Source organism: Fusarium musae, chromosome 10, assembly GCF_019915245.1.
Source record: "Fusarium musae strain F31 chromosome 10, whole genome shotgun sequence".
In the NCBI taxonomy this organism is placed as follows: Eukaryota; Fungi; Ascomycota; class Sordariomycetes; order Hypocreales; family Nectriaceae; genus Fusarium; species Fusarium musae.
The window spans coordinates 143,658-164,321 of record NC_058396.1 but is presented as its reverse complement, the minus strand read 5'-3'; the positions used below and the strand labels follow the sequence as shown (position 1 = coordinate 164,321).

The 20,664-nt window shown below is 36.1% G+C and overlaps 5 protein-coding genes across 5 annotated transcripts; 2 read left to right on the top strand and 3 right to left on the bottom strand.

The window, feature by feature from the left end:
• Window positions 1-7,752: 7,752 nt before the first annotated feature.
• J7337_012197 (uncharacterized protein) lies at window positions 7,753-8,655 on the bottom strand (the record flags this gene model as incomplete). The annotated part of the gene is made up of 1 exon (XM_044829727.1): window positions 7,753-8,655. One exon carries the CDS (start codon window positions 8,653-8,655, stop codon window positions 7,753-7,755), a length of 903 nt encoding a protein of 300 aa, XP_044674643.1.
• A 2,931-nt stretch (window positions 8,656-11,586) lies between these two features.
• J7337_012196 (uncharacterized protein) lies at window positions 11,587-12,790 on the top strand (the record flags this gene model as incomplete). Its single annotated transcript, XM_044829726.1, has 4 exons — window positions 11,587-11,705; window positions 11,761-12,539; window positions 12,591-12,642; window positions 12,688-12,790. 4 exons carry the CDS (start codon window positions 11,587-11,589, stop codon window positions 12,788-12,790), a joined length of 1,053 nt encoding a protein of 350 aa, XP_044674642.1.
• A 1,584-nt stretch (window positions 12,791-14,374) lies between these two features.
• J7337_012195 (uncharacterized protein) lies at window positions 14,375-15,495 on the bottom strand (the record flags this gene model as incomplete). The annotated part of the gene is made up of 3 exons (XM_044829725.1): window positions 14,375-14,557; window positions 14,612-14,709; window positions 14,760-15,495. The coding sequence occupies 3 exons, from the start codon at window positions 15,493-15,495 to the stop codon at window positions 14,375-14,377; spliced, it is 1,017 nt and encodes a 338-aa protein (XP_044674641.1).
• An 844-nt stretch (window positions 15,496-16,339) lies between these two features.
• J7337_012194 (uncharacterized protein) lies at window positions 16,340-16,843 on the top strand (the record flags this gene model as incomplete). The annotated part of the gene is made up of 1 exon (XM_044829724.1): window positions 16,340-16,843. One exon carries the CDS (start codon window positions 16,340-16,342, stop codon window positions 16,841-16,843), a length of 504 nt encoding a protein of 167 aa, XP_044674640.1.
• Window positions 16,844-17,287: 444 nt separating this feature from the next.
• J7337_012193 (uncharacterized protein) lies at window positions 17,288-19,361 on the bottom strand (the record flags this gene model as incomplete). The annotated part of the gene is made up of 4 exons (XM_044829723.1): window positions 17,288-17,322; window positions 17,403-17,541; window positions 17,588-18,908; window positions 18,958-19,361. The coding sequence occupies 4 exons, from the start codon at window positions 19,359-19,361 to the stop codon at window positions 17,288-17,290; spliced, it is 1,899 nt and encodes a 632-aa protein (XP_044674639.1).
• Between the last annotated feature and the right edge of the window lie 1,303 nt (window positions 19,362-20,664).

Sequence of the window (20,664 nt, the reverse complement as noted above, 5' to 3'; positions counted from 1 at the left end):
TCTAATATATTTAAAATCTAATTTATAGCTTAGTTATTTTATAATAATATTTTTAATAAATAAGTATATTATATCTCTTTCTTTAAAGGTTAGTCCCTCTAACCTTTTAAAGTTATAATATTATTATATTTATTTATTAATAAACTCTAGTTCTATTTAAAGTTTACTATATATATTCTTTAAATCTTTACTTTTAATTATTACTATAAGGTTAATAATTTTAGTTTTTTATATATTATAATATACTTTTAATATATAGCTAAAATTAGTATTTAATAGTATAAGTCTAATACTTTTATTATAAGTAGTATTATAAGCTAATTAGGTATATAGTAACTTTTTAACTTAATTATTTTATTTATAGTTAATATAATATTATAAGTACTATTCTATTACCTAGTTTATTTATTCTATTTATTTATTTACTTAAAGTCTAAATACTATTATAAGTCTATAGTTAACTCTTAAGTAGGCTATTAATACTTACTAGAACTTACTAATAAATATTATATTTCTATTAATAAAAATCTCCTTAAATAGTCCTTATTTTTATACTATTTTATTATAAAAAATATAAGCTATTTTCTTAATATTTATATTTTCCTTATAAGATATATAAATTAAAAATTTTATAAGTCTTTTAATAATAACTATAATACTATTATAAAAGATTTTAATTAAAGGTTTTTTTAATAATAGTAATTTAGTAATAAAGTCTATTATAATTAAGCTTTATAATACTTTTACTACTAGTAATAGTTATAATTTTCTATAAAGCTTATATCTTTATACTTTTATTTTAGTATAGATATTATATTACTTAATTACTTTTTTTACTATAAGTTATTTAATTTAATACCTATATTATAAAAGTCTTTTTAAGGTTTTAATAATCTCTTAATATCTATATATTAAGTATTTATAAAATTCTTATATAAATTCTTTAAAATTACTTAGTATTTCTTTAGTAATTACTATTTATATCTATCCTAGTACTTATATTTATTAAGTAAATTTAAATTCTCCCTTTTTATTTCTTTTTAATACCTATTCCTTTACTTTTATAATATTAGTATTATAATCTAGTTTATAGCTAATTATATTTACTTTACTATTCTCTAATCCTTTTTTATAAATAATTATAAAATTAAATTTATATAAATATTCTATATAATATAATTATTATCTATTAAGTTTATATATTATTATAAAGTAAAAGATATTTTAATAATTAATATAAACCTTAACTTAATATTTACTTTTTATAAAGTAATACTTAAATTCCTTAAAGCAGTTAATAATTACTAGAAATTCTTTATTATAAACTAAGTAATTAAGTTTTACTTTATATAGCTTATATAAGTAAAATATAATAAGGTATAACTTTTTTATATTATCTTATTAGCCTATTTACCTTTTTAATATAAAATCTAATATATCTATTTTTAATTTAATTTCTCTTTTTAAATTAAATATAATTAAAACTAGTTTATTAATTATTATAGCTTTAAGTTAATTAAAAGCTCCTTATATTTTATTATTCTATTTAAATTTCTTATCTTTTTTTATAAGTTTTATTAATAAATTAGTAATCTTACTAAAACCTTTAATAAATTATTAATAATAGTTAGCTACTTTTAGGAAGGCTTATATTTCTTTAATATTATAAAGTTCTTTTTATTTTACTATTATTATAATTTTCTTTAATTTTATCTTAATCTTATTTAATAAGATAATATATTTTAAAAAATCTACTTTTATAATATAAAAGTAACTCTTTTCTAATTTAATTAATAGTTTAGTATCTTATAGTATTTTTAAGACTTTATAGATATATTCTATATATTCTTTTTTATTATCTAAAAAAATTAAAATATTATTTAAGTAATATACTATAAAAATATTAAAATACTATTAAAATATACTATTAATTATTTACTAAAATATTATAGGTATATTAATAAGACTAAAAAGCATTATTATATATTTAAATAGTTTAAATTAAATCCTAAATATTATTTTCTACTTATTTCTTTTCTTAATATAAATAAGGTTATATACTCCCTTAAAGTCTAAAGCTATAAAGATCTTTTTATTTTATAACTAATCTTTTAATTTTATAATAAGTAGAAGTAAGGTTTAGTCCTTAATAATATATATATTAACCTATCTATAGTTAATAACTAGTCTTTCCTTTCTATTTTTCTTTAATATAAAAAACATTACTAATACTATTAATAAGCTAGATTCCTTAATATAACCCTTTTTTAATATCTTATTAATATATTTTTTCTAGACTTATAATTCTCTTTAATTAAGTATATAAAGCTTTTAAAATAATAAGTTATTATTTATAAAGTTAATCTTATAATCCTATTTACTATATTTAAAAACTTTTATTTTTAATTTTTCTTTAAATAATTTATTATAAATTTAATATTATTTTAAGATATTCTTAAGTCTATCCTAGCTTAGCTTTATATTTATTTCTTTTTTTCTTAAGTCTTATTATTTAAAAATACCTAGGATTTCTATTTTATTTCTTATACCTTTCTTATATTTATATTATATTCCTTTTAAAAATAATAGATACTTTATTTTATATTTACTTATACTATTCTCTTTAATTAGGGTTTAAGATCTCTTATTATTTATTATAATTATTTACTTCTTACTATTAAGGTTACTAAAGAATATAACCTAGCCTATCCTTTAATTAATAAATAAATTTTTTTATATAAGCTATAGTATACCTAGGATAATATATATATCTTTTCTTAAAAGTATAATATTAAAATTTACTTATTAGCTTTATCTTTTAATAATTATTTTAAGATAATTAGTCTTTTAATTTATAATACTATTATTATAGTTAAAAAGCTATCTTTTTATATTAATTAATAAATAAAGTAATAATTTCTTTTTTTAAAGTAATTATAATTTTATAACTATTTTTAAATTAATAAAGTTCTTTTTTACTTTATAGTTAATCTAAGTATTTAGCTATTTCTCTTTAATTTAAATTTATAATACTAAGCTATTTATTAAGTTTATTATATATAATACTCTTAATATATTTATTATTTTAAGTTATTTTTATTTTTACTTTTAGCTTATTTATAGCCTAGTTATAAATAGTATATAGCTTTTCTTAAAATATTTTTATAAGTCTTTTTATATTTACTATTATAGTATCTTTTACTATTAGTATAATTATTTATAAATTTATTATTAAATAGTTATTATTAAAAATATTTTTCTAATTCCTTTAACTATTTAAAGTTTATATTTTATTAATTTAAATTTACTTCTTTTATAAATTAAAACTCTCTCTTTATTATAATAAAGTATTATAATTTATAATCTTTTTCTTTATAACTAAGTCTTTAATAATATTTATTATTATTACTTAACTTACTAGTTAGTATTTTTAGGTTTTTTATAAAATACTTAAATACCTATTTATAAGTTCTTTTTTACTATTCTTTATATTCTTTTATTTCTTATTAGTATTCCTTATTTATATAAAAAGCTTAATTTTTAATTTTTTCTTTTTTTAAATATAATCTATTTACTTCTTATTATCTTTAAAGTTTTTTTATACTCTTTAAATTAATATTATTAATTAATAGTATCTCTTTTAAATATATATATTTCTTTTAAATAATTTCTTTAAATTCTTTTTCTATTTCCTTAATTATATATTAAGATTATTTAATTCTATTAAGTAGATTTTTATTTTTATAAATCTATTAATAATAAGCTATACTAAACTATAGTTCTAGTATTTTAAGATTATTATATTATATAAAAGGTAAATACCTTTCTATTTCCTCTTTAAAGTATAAGTTATTATTAAAAGTCCTAGGAATTATAATTAAAAAGTAATTATTATTAAGTTTTTCCTATTTATATATATTATACTAGTAGTTCTTATATAATACTTATAAAATATTTTAGTACTATTTATATATTAGTAGTATTTATATATTATCTTAAAAATTAAACTTTTTTTCTTTATATTATAAGTTTATAATATTACTAATATAATATATTTTAATTAGTATTAAGCTAATTATATTAATATCTTTATATTCCTTAGCCCTTTATATATAGAAGTCTTTATAGCTTAAATATATTTTTTTAATTTTATTTCCTTTATAAAGCAGTTTATACTTTTTAATCTATTTTTATTAGATTTCCTTATCCTTATAGTAGAGGTATTATACTACTTATTTAACTATGCCTTTCCTATATCTTATACTTTAATTATTCTTATATTATTAAATATAAAGTTAGTCTCTAGCCTTATATTCTTTTTCCTATACCTTTTCTATAGCTTAAAGTATAATTCTTATTAAAATATTATTAATAGTTTATAAGGTTTCCTTTTACTTATCTTTTTTAAAAGTAGCTAGGCTCTTTTATCTTATTATTTTTAAAACTTATAATTTTATAAGTTTTTCCTTTTTTTATCTTTTATAAATCTCTTATTACTTTTTTTTTTCCTTTTCCTTATAAGCTAAATCCTTTCTTATTTCTTTATAATATTTATTTAACTTAATCTTATATAATATTAAAATCTAAAGTATATTTCTTACTTTAGTATCTTTATATATAAGGAACTAATTTTATAATTTCTTAATAAAGCTTTCTTTATTTAGGTTTTACCTATCTTTTAATATATTATCTTTATATAAAGTAGTAATTACTGCTATATTATATATACCTTATATTATTCCTAGTATCTAGGTTTTTTAAGCTATTTAAAATTCCTATTATTAAGTTAATCTTAAAACTTACTTACTTTAATTAAGGTTTCTTTATTTTTATAATTTTAGGTATTATTATATTATATATCTAAGCTAATTATAATTATAATATTTATATTTAAATATATTTTATAGCTTATATTAATTATTACTTAGTTAAGTAGCTCCTAGAGATATAAGTCTTACTTAAGTCTTATATAAAGTATTATTTTATTAGTTTTAGTTTTAAGAGTTATTTTAATATTTATTATTATACTAATTATTAAGGTAATATAAATTAATATTATTTCCCTATTTATAATTAGCTTTTTCTTTTTTATATTTATATTATTATTTATTAATCTTAATTACTATAGTAATATATATAGTTAGGTCTTTAAGTCTATCCTTTTTATATAGTTTATCCTTAACTTTATCTTTTAATCCTTTATAATAGTATTTTATAAAAGTATTATTATCTTATTTAACTTTAAATACTAATATTTAAAACTTAATAAAATAAATAGTATAAAATATAGTCTATTTAAATACCTAAATCTAAGCTATAGTTTATCTTTTTTTATTAATTACTTTAAAATTCTTTTTTAAAGCTATTTTAAAGTTAATCTAGTTAATAAAAATATTTTAAGTCTTTTATTTTTAATTATCTTTTTCTTTATTTTTTAAGAAATCTCTTATAATAGGGTCCTATTAATCCTTAGTATCTCCTTAAATTAGGGGTAAAATATATAAGATTTTCTTTATTAATATATCTAGCTAATTTAAAAATAAGTAAAAGTAAGCTTTTATTTAAGTAAAAAATAGAATTATATCTACTATTTTACTAATAAATAGCTCTAGTTTAAGAGGTTTAAGGGCTTCTTTAATATTATATTTATATATTTTACTATTACTAATATTAATAAATATAGTATTTTACTAAGCATTAAGCTATACTTACAGGTTATATATAGTATTATAAAGCTATTAAACTTTAGCTATAACTTTAGTATTATTAAAAAGTACTTTAATATAAAAAGATACTAGCTTAGTATTACTAAATATCTTAATAGTATAATATTACTTAATATAAATATAATATATTTTAAATAAAAGCTATTAATATATAATAATTAAGGTTTTTAAATAAATAAACTAGCTATATTAAGTTTATATTTATAGAATATATAAAGTATTATATTAAGTATATTAAAGTATTATATCTCTTAATAATTAATAGTATAAGTTAAGCTTATTAAAGTAAAAAAGTATTATTAATAGCTAGTAAGCTAAGTTCTATCTATTACTAAATAAGTATATATATATACTTAAATAATATATAAATTAAATAAAATCTATTTAACTCTATTTATCTTATTATATAAGTTAAATAAAGTAAGTTTAACTTATTTATAATAATTAATTCTATAAGTTAAATAATATATACTTAACTTATATAAAGTAAGTAGTTCTTAATTAAAAAAAAAAGGTAAGGTATATTTATATATATATTAAAATATATTAAGTTATAATATTTTTATATCTTAATTAAAGACTTAATTTATTTTTAATTTCTTCTTTTAATTAACTTTATAGTCTTTTTATATCTAGCCTTATTATTAAAAAAGGCTTTTAATACCTCCCTCTTTTACTTAATAGCTTTCTTAACTTCCTAAAAAAGTCTTTAAATAATATAAGTAAAAGTATATATATTAAAAATAACTAATTACTAAATAAAGTTATTTAAAAGCTTATTTTATTTTTTAAATTTAATAGCTTTAAAAATTTTATCTTTTTTATTTTTAATAGCTTTAAAGCTATTTTCTTTTTTAAAAGTCTATTAGTAATCCCTAATATTATTAAGATTAAGGGAAATTCTATTAATATATTACTACTAGAATTTATTTAGATTTATTATATAAATAAGCTTTTATTTAAGTATTACTATATTACTTTATTATTATCTTATATTTAGTTATTTTAGAAAATATATTAAAAGCACCTTTTTATAGCCTATAATAATAAGAAAATAAGTTATTTTTTAAGTTTTAATAATATTAGCATTTTACTATAGCTATTAGTTAGTTATTATAGTATTAATATCTAAATTATAGGCTTAAAGTGTTATTTATAGTTAAGATTTATAGCTATAAGCTTATTCTAGCAGAGAGAACCTAGTATTAAAGGATGGTGAAGAAGTCAGGACTACGTGCAGACTGTATTAAGTAGTGCCTATTAAACGCAATGGAATCCACTTCTATAGAATATAGATACTTTACAGTCCGAGAGTTCCTTTAAACTCTGCCAACAGGTAGCCTTGGCCACTTGTCACTAACAATGGGAAGTGAATGACGGGTATCTATCGCTTCCACGGGTTCATCATCCGGGCTTCCCGATCAAGGTTAGAACAATGACACATTAGTGGCGCAGGAAAGATTCTGGCAGGGGCTCATTCGTCGCATATCCCCAACCTCAAGTCTGGAGTGGATGAGACCTTCGGAAGCGCTGGGCTATACCGTGGCTGTACCTACAACAGTCGTTTCAAGTATTTTGAACAAATTGGAGCAAGGGTTACCGACGTTCAATGATTATTTTCCCGAGTACAACGCTTTGGATCCAGAAGTCATTGTCCCGATCCTAGACACCTGGGACAAGTTTTCAACTGATGTCGAGGTCATCCAAAATCTGAAGAAGCTCTAAAAGCACCTTTATGATGTAGACCTCATAGCTAGCTGCCAACTTGATGAGGAGTGTTTCCCGGGTACCACTGTTCCCAAGTCTGCCCTGATGGAAACTCCTTCAGACGCAAAGCTTGACTGAAAGCATTGTCTTATCTTTTAACCATCTTTTCATGCATCTCACGGTTATAATAAACAGCAGAAATGGGAGAGAAATGATGAATCCATTAACCTATTGGCAGAACCATGTCTTCACGTGATACTTCAGCCGTAACGTAAATCTTCCGATCCGTCTGAATAGAGGAATGTCCTTACATTGGATTTTAGATCTTCATACGGAACTTAAACAAGTTTCCTTCAAGGATGTCCTTCTTCTTCTTCTCAAGTTCCTCCATATCCCAATTGACCGTAATAAATCGCCCCGACAGCCAGTCCCGCCTCTCACAAGATAACCAAACCATCGTGTCAGCAGCCAACTCCGCCGTATCATTTAAATGAGAATGCATCGCAGGGGGCATGTTCAAAGCCAGCTCAGTTTTGATCCCGCCCGGATGAATCGATATGGCGACCAATCCCTGCTCGTAATATTCCTTGTCGATGAACTCAGTAAATCGGCACAGAGCGAACTTGCTCGTCTGGTATGCTGACGCCCCGGGAACGATGATTTGTGCGCCGACACTGCTGATATTGATGATAGTTTTGGTTGATGATTTGAGAAGCAGTGGGATAAAATAACGGGCAGAGAGGTAAGTGCCCTTCATGGTGACCTCCCAGGTCCACCACCACTCCGACGGGTCAGACTCAGCGATGGGCTTCCACTCCTCAAGACAGCCTGCGTTGTTGATCACGATGTCTAGGCTGCCATCGAGTATCTCCTGCGCTGTTTCTGCAGCAGCTTTCACGGACTCCTCTGATGTGATATCCAGCTTGACGGAATGAATGAGAGGTCGGGGCCGATTGACCTTCTTGGCAGCATCTATGACAGCCGCTTCAACATCCGCCATGCCAGAGCGGGCGGCGAGGATGATTTTGGAACAGCCTGCCATGGCGAAGCGAATCGCGGTCGCTTTTCCGATCCCTTTGGAGGCGCCAGTGATGAAGACTGATTTGCCTGTTAGGTCGGCTTTCAACGGATCGATGAAAGGATAAGTGTCGTTGTGTGTAGAGACGTAGCTGGCCAGAGTGGGCCAGTTGGTCTCACGCAGAGAGGAATCCTGAGCTGACATGATGGGTCTTGAGAATCGCGACCAAGATGAATATGACTACCGTTGTGTTTAATAGCTGTATTCGTTGGATTTATATCGCTGTGGTTGTAGCGCTTGGCCATTATGCATTAATAACTCATACGTAGTAGTGATGCCGAGAAGACGGAGTTAAGATCGGGAATCGGCAGGGCATCGGAAATAGCGGGACTGACATTTTATCCATACCCGCGAAACCGTATCCACTGACGGGATGCTCAACCTTTATCATCTAGTCGTGTAATCATTCATAGGGTATAATTGCGAAAGGTCCTGACTCCGTGTAGCGAATTTCTGGAGCAAGTCTCCCTTGTCCCTTCTCCGCACTCTGCGCAATGCAGTCGAATACTGGGAGAATAACTGGATGGTGCATGCCAAACTCGGCTTTCCAGATCGAATGGACCAACTGCATTTTCGCGTCTTTGCTTCAAGGAAGGTCAAGGTGGGAGATTCCAGCCGCGGGATACGTGCACAAGGTCCGTACGGGATCCATCTGAATCCTGGGGCGTCTGGGGTCTCTCCAAGTACTGCATCTCTAGATCCACCTGAACATGAATCTTTTGACCAGATGAACCTTCACCACCATCAAGGCGCTCCCAGTTCTTATTCCTCTCGCCGGCTGCCACTGATTGTGATATTATAACAGCTTGGTTGGTCCCAGAAAACGGTGTAGCACAAGGTGGAGAAGAGCCTGCAGTGGTATCAAAACGGAAATGTGAGCGGAACAACTTCCTTATAGCGTGTAAAGAGCCAGCAATACTTCCGACACTAGTTTCTACCATCGACCAGAGATATATATATGCGAGGTTATCTGGAGAACATATCAGAGTCTGGTAAGATATGTTAATAATGAGACTAACGAAAGAAGCTCTCCGGAGTAGTGATGCCCTTGTAATAAGGTATTCGAATGAGAGTAAATATAGACGCACTAGAAGCAACTTAGCACTCAACGTCAGAATTACAGAGTGGGAGAGAGACTTACAAAACTGCTAGACTAAGAATAATACCAACAGAAACCTTAGTTGCTTTCTGCATATTAGACTTATACAGCATAAAGAACGGCAGGATCGAACATATCCAATCTGAGACAGTTGCACTGATAGCCAGCACATAGCCTGTACTGATTCTGATGGTTGGTGAACATGCATTGTAGTTATCCCAATTAGCGCTTATGGGGAAACATACAGCCAGCATGCCGACAACGGCATAAAGCAAGGTGCCTGTAATGAAGACGATTGTGCCCCAGATTATCCTGCGATGTAGTGGCTTAACAGCGAGCCGCAGGAATGTAGTACAGATAGAGCATTTAAGACATATTAATGAAAAAATGTAAATAAGTTCCCCAATCCAAGTATACTAGGTATTATCCATTAGCAGCTGATTGAGTTTTAGATTTGAAGAAGTCAATACCTTAAGAATGGCTCTCTGTTGGTAGCTATTTAAGCTGGCATCTTTTCTTCCTAAGCCAGCATAAATAGCTTGGATACTCACGGCTACATGGGAAACATGTAATAGCTAAACGACTTCAATATCTATGAGTTTTATGCTGATGATGAGTAAACTTACCCAACCTGCAAGCATGAGACCGTCATCTAGACCGAAAATTGCGAATTTCAGGCGAACAAAGCAGCGTAGAATAATCACTATTGCTGTGAGAAAAAGGAGCACAATTGACAGCACAATCATGGTGCGCCCTAGACCTGAAGGCTTAACCCATGCCGCGCTTGCTTCAAGTATTATTATGAGCGGCGGATCGATTGCCGATGTGTTGATGCGAAGTGTACTGATATTAATTTGAGGCGCGTCGCCTTTTTGAAGCGATCTAATGCAGTACGTGGTTTTAAGCCTAAGCGATTCCCGGCGCTTTGCCACGTCCATGAGAAGAGTCTAATGAACTTTATCATTGTGGCTTACTGACGAACCTTGGGTTGGTGCGAAAAAGCTATGCATTCCTGTATTGCCTGTCTTTGGTGGTTTATTGTAAGAGATCAGCAGTCCGTCGAACCTACCAGGCGGAGAGCAAGTAGTCTCAAATGCAAATAACACATCTAGCTCGAAAATTACACGCATATAGCCTAGTCTAGGTGGCCTTGCAGATGTCTTAATGCTATTGGGCTTGCGCTTAGACTCTTAGAATATCGGGCATTGGTCATCATTGCCTTCGGTTACCAAGGACCTGGTTCATCCACCCTGACCATACCACTTTCGTTCAAGATGTATCGAAAAGAGCATATGACCCATGAATGTTACTGTCGGGAATAACGTGGTATATCGATCAAATTTACTTCCACTACTGGTAGCCGAACTATAACATCATGGAGCAGCCATTACAGTCGACGCTGATAGCCTTCCTCCACTATATCACGCTTACAGTCACTGTCCCCTCCTTTGGGCTGCATATACAGTCTTCACTATTGGGAGGACTATAGCAGAACGTGTTGCAGCTTCTACCGCCTGGAATGAAGGGATCAATACGAGACTGCAGCGAAAGATCTAGGATGCAAGATAGATACGTAAAACAGTGGGCGAAGTCGATAGTTCGCTATATATGATGATATAGCTTCATGAGGACTCGCGAAGGCAGGAAACTAAAAGTCAGAGATAGCAAACTTATGCCAGTTAACTGTGTCGATAACCTAAGGAAACAATCTTCAGAGTATCCGCGGTTTGCCCCAATTTTTCAGAAATCGCTGAGCTATGACATAACAGCATGTGGCGGTTGCCGGTCCATAAACGGTAAGCCGGGAGCCTCGGCCCTACAGAGACAACAGCGGGGTAGATATCTCATGCCTACCCTAAGAATGATCTGATCTACCTAAAAAAAAGAACAGCTAAAACACTACTTTAAGATTTCTTTGAATCATAATTATCTCGAGATATACTATTTTTGAAACGTTTGAGCCACTAACAGCTACCATGAAGTCCGTCGTCTTCAAAGGGGTCAAGCAAGTTGCCTTTGAGGACCGGCCAAAACCTACCATCCAAGACCCCAAGGACATCATCGTCAAAGTGAAGTACACAGCTTTGTGCGGAAGGTCCGGTCAGAATTGCAAGAATACTGCCATTTATCAATTACTTACGATCTCGCAGCGAGCTTCATGTCTTTCGCGGGCATCAACCTTCCGGAACCGGCTTCATCATGGGCCATGAATTTATTGGCACCGTCGATGAGGTTGGCTCTGCTATTACCAAGCTTCAGCCTGGTGACGCGATCGTCAGCCCCTTCACCGTGAGCTGCGGGGAGTGCTTCTTCTGCAAGCACGGATTCTCATCACGATGTGACAAAAGCCTACTCTTCGGCACCGTTCCCCTTGATGGAGCACAGGCTGAGTATGTGAGAATTCCGTATGCTGAAAGTACTGTCGTAAAGGCTCCCGAAGAGATTGACGACTTGAAACTATGCCTCATGGCGGACATATTTCCAACTGGCTGCTATGCTGCATCAAATGGTCTGAAGGATCTAAGTAAAGAGCAGGTCGAGGATAGTATTATTGTTCTGATCGGTTGCGGACCAGTGGGTATTTGTGCGCTCATCGCCGCGCTAGAGTATAAGCCCAAGGCAATTCTCGCAGTGGACGGTATCGAGGCTAGACTGTCGCTTGCCAAGAGTCTTGGTGCCGAACCATGGAACTACCTCACACAGAAAGATGAGCTGGAAAAGCGAGTCAAGGAATTGAGTGACGGTCGTGGCGCCGATGTGATCATTGAGGTTGTTGGACATAGCTCGGCTCTAGATATGGGCTTCAAGCTTCTTCGGCCCTGGGGAATTATTTCCAGTGTTGGTGTTCATAATGGAGAAATTCCGTGGACTGGGAATCAGGCCTACGGAAAGAACCTCACTATCAAGATGGGCAGATGCCCGGTCAGGAGTAAGTTCTTCTCGTAAGAAGTGACGGTCGCTTTCTAACGATTGACTTCAGGTATCTTCGAGGATTCTTTGAAGCTGCTTGCTAAGAAACAACATCTCCTGGAGTAAGTCAACATAAAATTTGTCCCAGCCAATCTAACGTGCCTTAGTTTTATGACCGCGACGGTAATGCCACTGAGCAACGCTCTCGAAGGCTACGAGCTGTTTGACTCGATGAAGGTTCAGAAGGTCATATTCGATGCGGAGAAATAAGAGGTGTATGGAGGTACAAGTATATCCAAGTCATGCTGAGCTTGGTAGCTTATGGCAGGTAGCCAGACTCGCATGCCTAGCCTCAGACCTCGTCTTGTGCACACGTCACTGTAATTCTTCAGCCAGTGCCGCTTAACCGTTCTGCCTGTTTACCGCTCCTTCGCCGACTAGCGGCAACTGACGGTGGATGAATATTTTACTTATTGCAAGTGGGATTCCAACGACAAGGCTGTTCCGATTGCGGCAACAATACCTCAGCATAACATACGATCGTGGAGGGTCCAACCTCGTTTATCAATTGCCGTTGTTGTTTTCGGAATTTAAGTTCCCATTTATGCGAGTGTGACTGGTGGGAATTTTACTTTCCGGTTTATCGTGCAGGGAGTACCCAGAAGCTTAATATAGCACATCGTGAGCCTGATATTTAACCATAGGCTAATGAATTGCTGAACGTACCTTGAAGTTCTGCCTTATGAGAAGCAATAAGACTTAAAATTATATTAGACTTGGGAGATAATTAGACACCCCTTTGATCCTGACTTACCTTAAAGAGAAGCCCTTGGTTAAGTTAGTATATACCTGAGCTGCTATTACTCATACCTGCCGAAGGGGAGAATTACATAAAGTCTTAAATATCTAGTTTATAGCTCAGATTACTTATCATACTACGTATTTATATAAAGGACTGGACATTATTATGATCCTCGGAAATATGGTATATTCTTTACTACAAGGCAGCGCAATTTCGCTGAGGTAAGTGTTGAGTATTTCTCTGTTCATTCAAGGGTATATTAGCCAAGAGAAGTATAATAAAGCGTCAAGGGTTAGGCAAGAAACCGCCCCCATAGAACAGCACTAATACGAAACCCTTATTCTATATGCCGACAGTAGGCAGAGTGGTATATGTTAAATAAGGTATACTTAGGATCTGGCTACATATAGCGGCACATACAACTCATCAGCCAGTAGCTATTGCCTCATCAACCTATCATTGCTTCTATTCATCCCCATTCACTCTTCAAGCCTTGTGAGTACATCAAATATATTACTTTACATTGAGGATTGCAGCCATATTCGCTACACTCATGCTCGCCATGGAGCCAGTCATCGCACGATACTGCAGCCAGGGATGGATTGAATGCAACTGTAAGCCGCCTTCCACTCCAACTCACGTCGTCACTAATAGGGCCAAGACAACGGGTGGTTCTGTGATTCCAGCTGTCCTGGCCTTCTCAACGGCTGTGGGTGTGCAGACGAGTATGGTGGAGTGGGAACATTGTCTGGGTCGAAGTGCATCGGCAATCCTCGTCTTGGAGGAAGGGGGACTAATCCTCGTTGCCCTTGGACTGGTCACCATGCTCCCGATCGTTGCGACCCTGGTGACTGTGGAGGCTTTGCATGAGCTTTGAGAGAGTCATCATTACTTAGTCATAGCCTGACATGATGTCTAGGACGTCGACTTTTAGGGACTACTATTATCAGATGATTGACAATTAGCACTGCGTATGCATCTAGTGTATCACGCATCGCTGAACTATAGTTCAATTCTGTAAATCGCATTAGGTATTATTACTATTCAATGTTTTACATGGATGAGTAGGTGTAGCACAGAGGGCCAGCGCGAGTATCCATATAATCTTTCACCACCGGCTCTTTATCAGCCAGGCGCATGACGGGCATCCCATCGGTGATGTCGGCAGAGATCCACTTGTTGCGGTCGTTGAAGCCAGTGTAGTCAGCCAGACGAGTGGCGTTGCGACCTTGCCACTGGAGAAATGTCAGTAACCATGGAGAACAAACAGACATGGAGAATGCTCTTACCTTAGCCCAGACACGGTCCACGTTGGCGTGGTGAAGGAAGAAGAGAGGCTCGTTGGGCGAGGTAGCGGGACCCATGTCACCGAAGATGATGCTGTGAACTATTGGCTTGTTAGTATCTGGGGATCAGATCAGCTTGGAGATGACGTACTCTGAGCATGAGGTAAGCCCTCAAGCATGTCAGACATGGCGTGGTAGTTGCCAAAGCTGTAGATGGTATCCATAACCCGAGAGTTGTAGGCACTAGCTTGCATATCACCAAGGATCTGGTTACCATCCTCATCCTTGCCAAGACCGCCGTTAAACTCGCGAGTGAAGCAGTGAAGACGATTGCCTGGGGTGTTCATGTCAGGCCATCCCATAGCCAAAGTAAGGTTGGTGTTGGCAAACGGTCCATCGACTACACAGCGCTTGAAGCCAGGAACGTCACTACCAGTGAGTTTTGCATCACCGCCAAAGCCAGTCTTGGGATCAAAGAGAGGAGAATTGACAACATCGTTCTTGTCAGCGTCAATCGTCCAGTCCCAGTATGGCTGCACACCCTTGAAATCACACTCATCGCGGAGTAGATCCTCATGAAGCTGGACATACCAACGATGCCAAGGAAGAAAGTTCGCGACGAAGTGGATATCCTCGTTAAGAGTGAAATGGGTGTACACAAGATCATCCATGCGTGTTGTGACTTCGTCTATAGCTTCGTACGCCTTTTTGGGGAGGTTACGAAGACAGACTGCGGCGCGGAGATATTCTGTCTTTTCGGCGCTGGTGAGTTCGCGCCATTCTTTGCGAACGACGGGGTTGGTGCATGAGCCTTCTGCGCGGGTTACGGGGCTGGCGATGGATAGGGCTGCGAGGGCCAGGCTGGCGAGGAATGAGTGGGCAAGCATTTTGGTAAAGCGAATGTGTTGAACGAATGACTGATTGGTATAACGAAGGACGAGCTTGGCTGGTAGACTAAACTTGTGAGAAGGGAACTCAAGAAGTTAAATAGCAATAAGATACGAGGCCTGTCCCCTGTACCGGTATGTCATGAGTTCTCCTTTCTGGAGCTACCGTCTAGCGGCATCTCATACTGCCGGCATACGGGAGAGGCTGTTCACTAAGAAAAAGCATAGCCAGGAGAGTGGAGTAAAGCCGTTAGCAAAATTACTAAAAAGAGTCAAAATAGGTAAATACGAACTCTAAAGTGTTCGGTCATCTCCTCCTTCTAGAAGCCAAGAGCGATTTCAGTCGTCGCTAAGAATTAGAATTACAGGGCTTGGGGCGGTTTTTCCACCAAATGCATCACGCTGAAACTCTTAGCGGAGTCTTAGACCCTTGGGGAAATCTTTTTATAGCGATTGAGATCGAGGACAGGGGTTAGAGCGCGGGATCCCACGCTAGATTGGGTTTAGTGAGGGCACCTAGACCATAGGTAAGTTCATGCGATTGCAAATGCCAAGCTATTAAAAGGTTAAGTTCATCTGAAATCCCGTATAGAATTGTTATCGGATCTAGGGAGATTGGAGGGGATCTCTGACAAGATGTCACTAGGAGGCTGTCATTGCCAAGTTCTCATTCAAGGAGGCTGAAAGCTGACATGGAAACTCTTCAGTTACTGGCCAATAAATTCTCATCAAGTTGGATGCGGGGCCTTTTCAGCTTGGAGCCCAACGATCTGATAACCAAGACTTCTTTTTTTGAGTTGAACAATTAACTAATCCCTGAGCTTAAATTAACTCTCTCCCTATCATGAAGTCTTGGTTCCTCGCCCCTGACTTCACCTTCACGCCCGACGGGCCCCTCCAGCTTGGCGCTGTTATCCCTCATCCCAGTCGTCCGAACAGACCCTTGCATCACCCCGCTTTTACGGTGACGAAGGAGAAGGGCGTTGGGCATAATACCTCATTGTCAGGTTCAGGCCCGGCAGGTCCCGTGCCTATTGAAGTCGGTGCCGGTATTTCAGGTGGAAAGGAGAGTTCCAAGACCGATTCCTACGAAACTGCCCCGGGCATTATCTTCGCCTATCGTCTTCACGCCATACGTGTTCGTGGCAGCGGCACTGCAAGCTCAGAGATGTTCTCGAACAAGAAGACATTCATGCATGGCAGACCCGTGCCTGATCCTGAGCCCTTTGAGGTTGTTGACGTTGACGCCGAGGTGTTGAAGGCTGATAGGAAGGAGGAGGAGGATGCACCAAACTATGAGATGGAAGATCTTGGAGATGAGGAATACTGCTTTTTGGCGCAGGCATAGCTTTACGTCTCCAATCATATCACGAGTTCGGACAGGAAATAAATGCGAGAAACTCTTGTTTTGAAATTTTATCGGTACATAAATGGTGATACTGCATCATACATAGCAGCCCACGCCCTCCATGCATCTGCCTTCTCACTCCAGAACCATATAGGATTTATAAACCTGTTATTTCCTGTCTGATCTGGTGCCATCTTTTCCAACAACCTTCTCATCCCCTCAGTTCTCTTTATACACTTTACTGGACTTTGCTCTGTTGGTATTGGGAGGACTGTCGAGAGTACCTCAGCGTAAGCTATCGTCGACGCTGCAATACCAACAGCCACCGCCGTCGCTATTGATGATCCAGGGTGACATATATATGCACCAAAGCGTTTTGTAATCTCGTCGTTGAGGCGTGTTGGTAAGTTATCGCCGAACGTGCCGAGAGCTGTACTATTTCTGTCAGTTATTGGTGGGTTGCTTGCATTGAAGGTACCCTGGCAATCTGTTGCTCTTATGGAGATGACGGATCGATGTCTCGCGGGAAAGGCCTCTCTCTGATAAGCTGCGTTATTACCCGCACTCGCTAAGAATATGATATTTCGACTTCGCTCAACGTCTTCTATAGCGGCAGAGATGGTGTCATCGTCGTGGGGAAAGCCAAAGGACATGGAGATGATATCTGCATCCACTTCTAGTCCAGCCCATCGGATTGCCTGATTAATGATTAGTAAATACCAGATAGGAATGCTTGTTTCTCACATGAGCAATTTGATCACTGCTATACTCGAGCTCGTCAGTGTTTTTCGCAACTCGAGCCACATAAATATGAGCTAGCGGAGCAGCTTCCATGATCAAGCGGATCATCAGGCTTCCATGACCATAGAGGTCTTCCATACAGTCTGATTTACCTGTACCGTCGCCCTCATCAATTGTAAAGTCTTTCCACGCTTTGATAGACTTCTTCCTCCTTGATATCTTGTAAAATGGCAACTCTGCATCGCATCCTGTATCTAGTACCGCTATCTTGACAGGGTGGAACTCATGGTCCGGCTTTTCGTCTCGCAGATCCATGATGTGCATGCTGATGTGTTTCAAGTTGTCCAGCCATTCTTCAGGAACGATCGTTTTGCCTGTATGGAACGAGGCGACTTGAGAGTGAAGTTTGTTGTGAGTTGCGACCTCTTTGCATTTCGCCAAGTAGGATACGTATTTTGCATCGGTTTTAAAAGCGATGTTGACGAGCTTCGATAGCGGTTCGACGATTTTGGTATAGACTTTACGCCTTATCCCATCTTCGTCCGCGCCAATAACAAGGGCATCCTTTATGGGACTCTTGGTTGTCTTGGCTTTCGGGGTAGAAACGGTGAATGTTCTGGGATCTAGGCAATTCGCAACAGCTCTTGCAAAGATATCCCGGTGTGTCGATCGCGCCCAATTAGCCTTTTCTAACTCTCCCAGTAATTGTCTGGCTGCACCATGGTCTCTGTTCAGTCGAGAAATGAACGGTAAATGCGTCATTGACTTGAAGAGTCTCGAGAGCCCAACTTGTAAGAGTATAAGTCCCAGACCAAGGATATGCGGGAACGGGTGCGTCAACATTGACTTGTCTTCGTCTTCTGAGTTTCTCTGTTGATGTTCGAAATCAAGTGGCATATAGACCCGCAGTGCAAGTTGATCTTTAGGCAAATGCTGATGATCCATTTCGTGCATAAACCAGATGTCATCGCTTGTCCAGCAATTCCTCATCAAGTCTGATTCGTAGAACTGCCAGAATGAATGTGCAATAGCATGAGCGAGTAAGATCTTGTCTTTGTCAGTGAGCTTATAGCTTTGGATGACCAGAGAAAGAGGAAGTCCTTGGCCTGGGCATAGGAATCTCTCAAGAGGAGCAGGTGGTGGTAGTGATACGAGTCCAATACCTTTGACAAAGTTGAGATTGATTTTGGCAAATAGCTGGTGTTTTAAAACTTGGCAGAAGTAGTCTGAATTGATGCGTTTCAGGCCAGAGATCTTGCCGTCTTCCTCTTCGTCACTAGAGACATTTGCGAATTTGACACCACCTCGGCGACCTTTGGTTTGCCTTGCCAAGTTAGTCACAAAAACATAGTCAGTTAACCTACCAAACCTACATAGGAATACCAAGCCATAAATGCTGCCAGTAAGCCATATTATCTGAAGAAATCACAACCTCGAACTGTGCATGCTTGCTCTGTATATGTGGTTTTGCATCAAGGTGTAGTCTGATCGGATGAGCCAAGTTATGATGATGAGGCTTTGCCATCTTGGATTTGCTCAGCCAAGACTTTTGCTGCGCCATTTCGACGTGGTGACAAAATGCGTGCTGTTGAAGGGTCTCGAAGAGATTCTTGCTGACATGGCGAGGATAGTCGTCTGGTTCAGGCAATGCCGAGCCTGTTGTGAGCTGCTCCAGGCCAGTCTTTTTCTTTGGCTCATCTTGGCTTAGTTTGGCCAAGAACGCGTCGCACTGCTCCTTAGCTTTGACCGGGAGGGTCTTGTCGGTGATAAAGGCCATGGATATACATTTCTTCAATCTTGACCTGTTATCTGGTCTTGCCAGCATCACGATCTGCATATAATCCTGTCTTGGAACTATGTGGCTCCCGGCTGGATTCGGGAACTAGATTTCTTAGTGAACGTTGTTAGGTCTGAGGTATACCACCTACCATGCAGATCTCAAGGAGTGTATGTAACAGCGTTGCAGCTGACTCTTCAGCTGCACCGTCAAGCTCGTAGCCAGCGAAAGATTCTTGAGCAATTTGCCCCAGCCTCGTCCCAACTTCCCCCGCAAGCCGTTGTCGCTGGCGGATACCGCATTCCATGACCAGAGCATACACTTCCTTGGCTACTTCAGCGACATGCTCGCATGCACTGAAGTGTTGAGCCGCCATATCGTCACTGGCATGTTTTATCGGCGTAAGGCTGAGCTATGTTAAGTGGAGGTTGGAGCATCTGTTTTAGTCGTGCGGCTGAGTACCCTTGCTGAGCTCATGTGACGATAGTCGACATGAAATCGTCCCCTGTTCGCCCTTATGCAGCTGCCTCATCCTCGCCATCTCCTCTTCTGTGCCTCTGCTTTTCTGTCCAGCGAACGCAAAAAATGTTCCACTACACATTTTGGTTGTCAAAATCATGGATCTAATGAGTCTGACTGCTCGGGACCTTTCCAACAAGTGTCTTGAAGCCTTTCAAACATGCTTGACTTTTCCATCTGATCCCGATTCGTCCAATCAGCACGCATCTCATGATAAGCGATTTGAGTATCGCTTAGCAGACTTTAATCTCTGGATCGACGGTATCGGCGCCTTGGCCCCTTCAAAAGCTTCACTAGATGCGAGGTTGAGCGAGCGACCGATTGACCTTTCTCTGGTCAAAGGAAACCTTGTTATGCTGTTTCAGTCGCTCGAAGACTGTTTGAATCTACTCAAGGACAATGGATCCCTCGAAGATCCTTTGCTTGATGTTGACTCGGCCTTGGAAAGTCTCGTAACTTTGTCCCTAGCTATTCGTAGGACAGGGCGTCGGTCTCGGCTTCACAAAGCAGATCGCCTTTTCAAACCGGAAGAACATGCTGAGTTGAGGAAACACTTGGAAGCCATTATTGTTCTACGTCCTGGGTCTGGCCCATGCTTTAGAGATGATGAGTTTCGAACTACGATCGAGTCGCTGACACCACTGCAAAATCATCTTATCACGGCCAACTTAAAGCGGAGAAATCGTTTCATACAGGCTCAGCTACACTCTTTGGGTTTGAAGAAAAGAACTGTTGCCTTCGAGTTGCCGACCCTCGAAGCCGTAGAAAAAGGTTCCAACCCAAC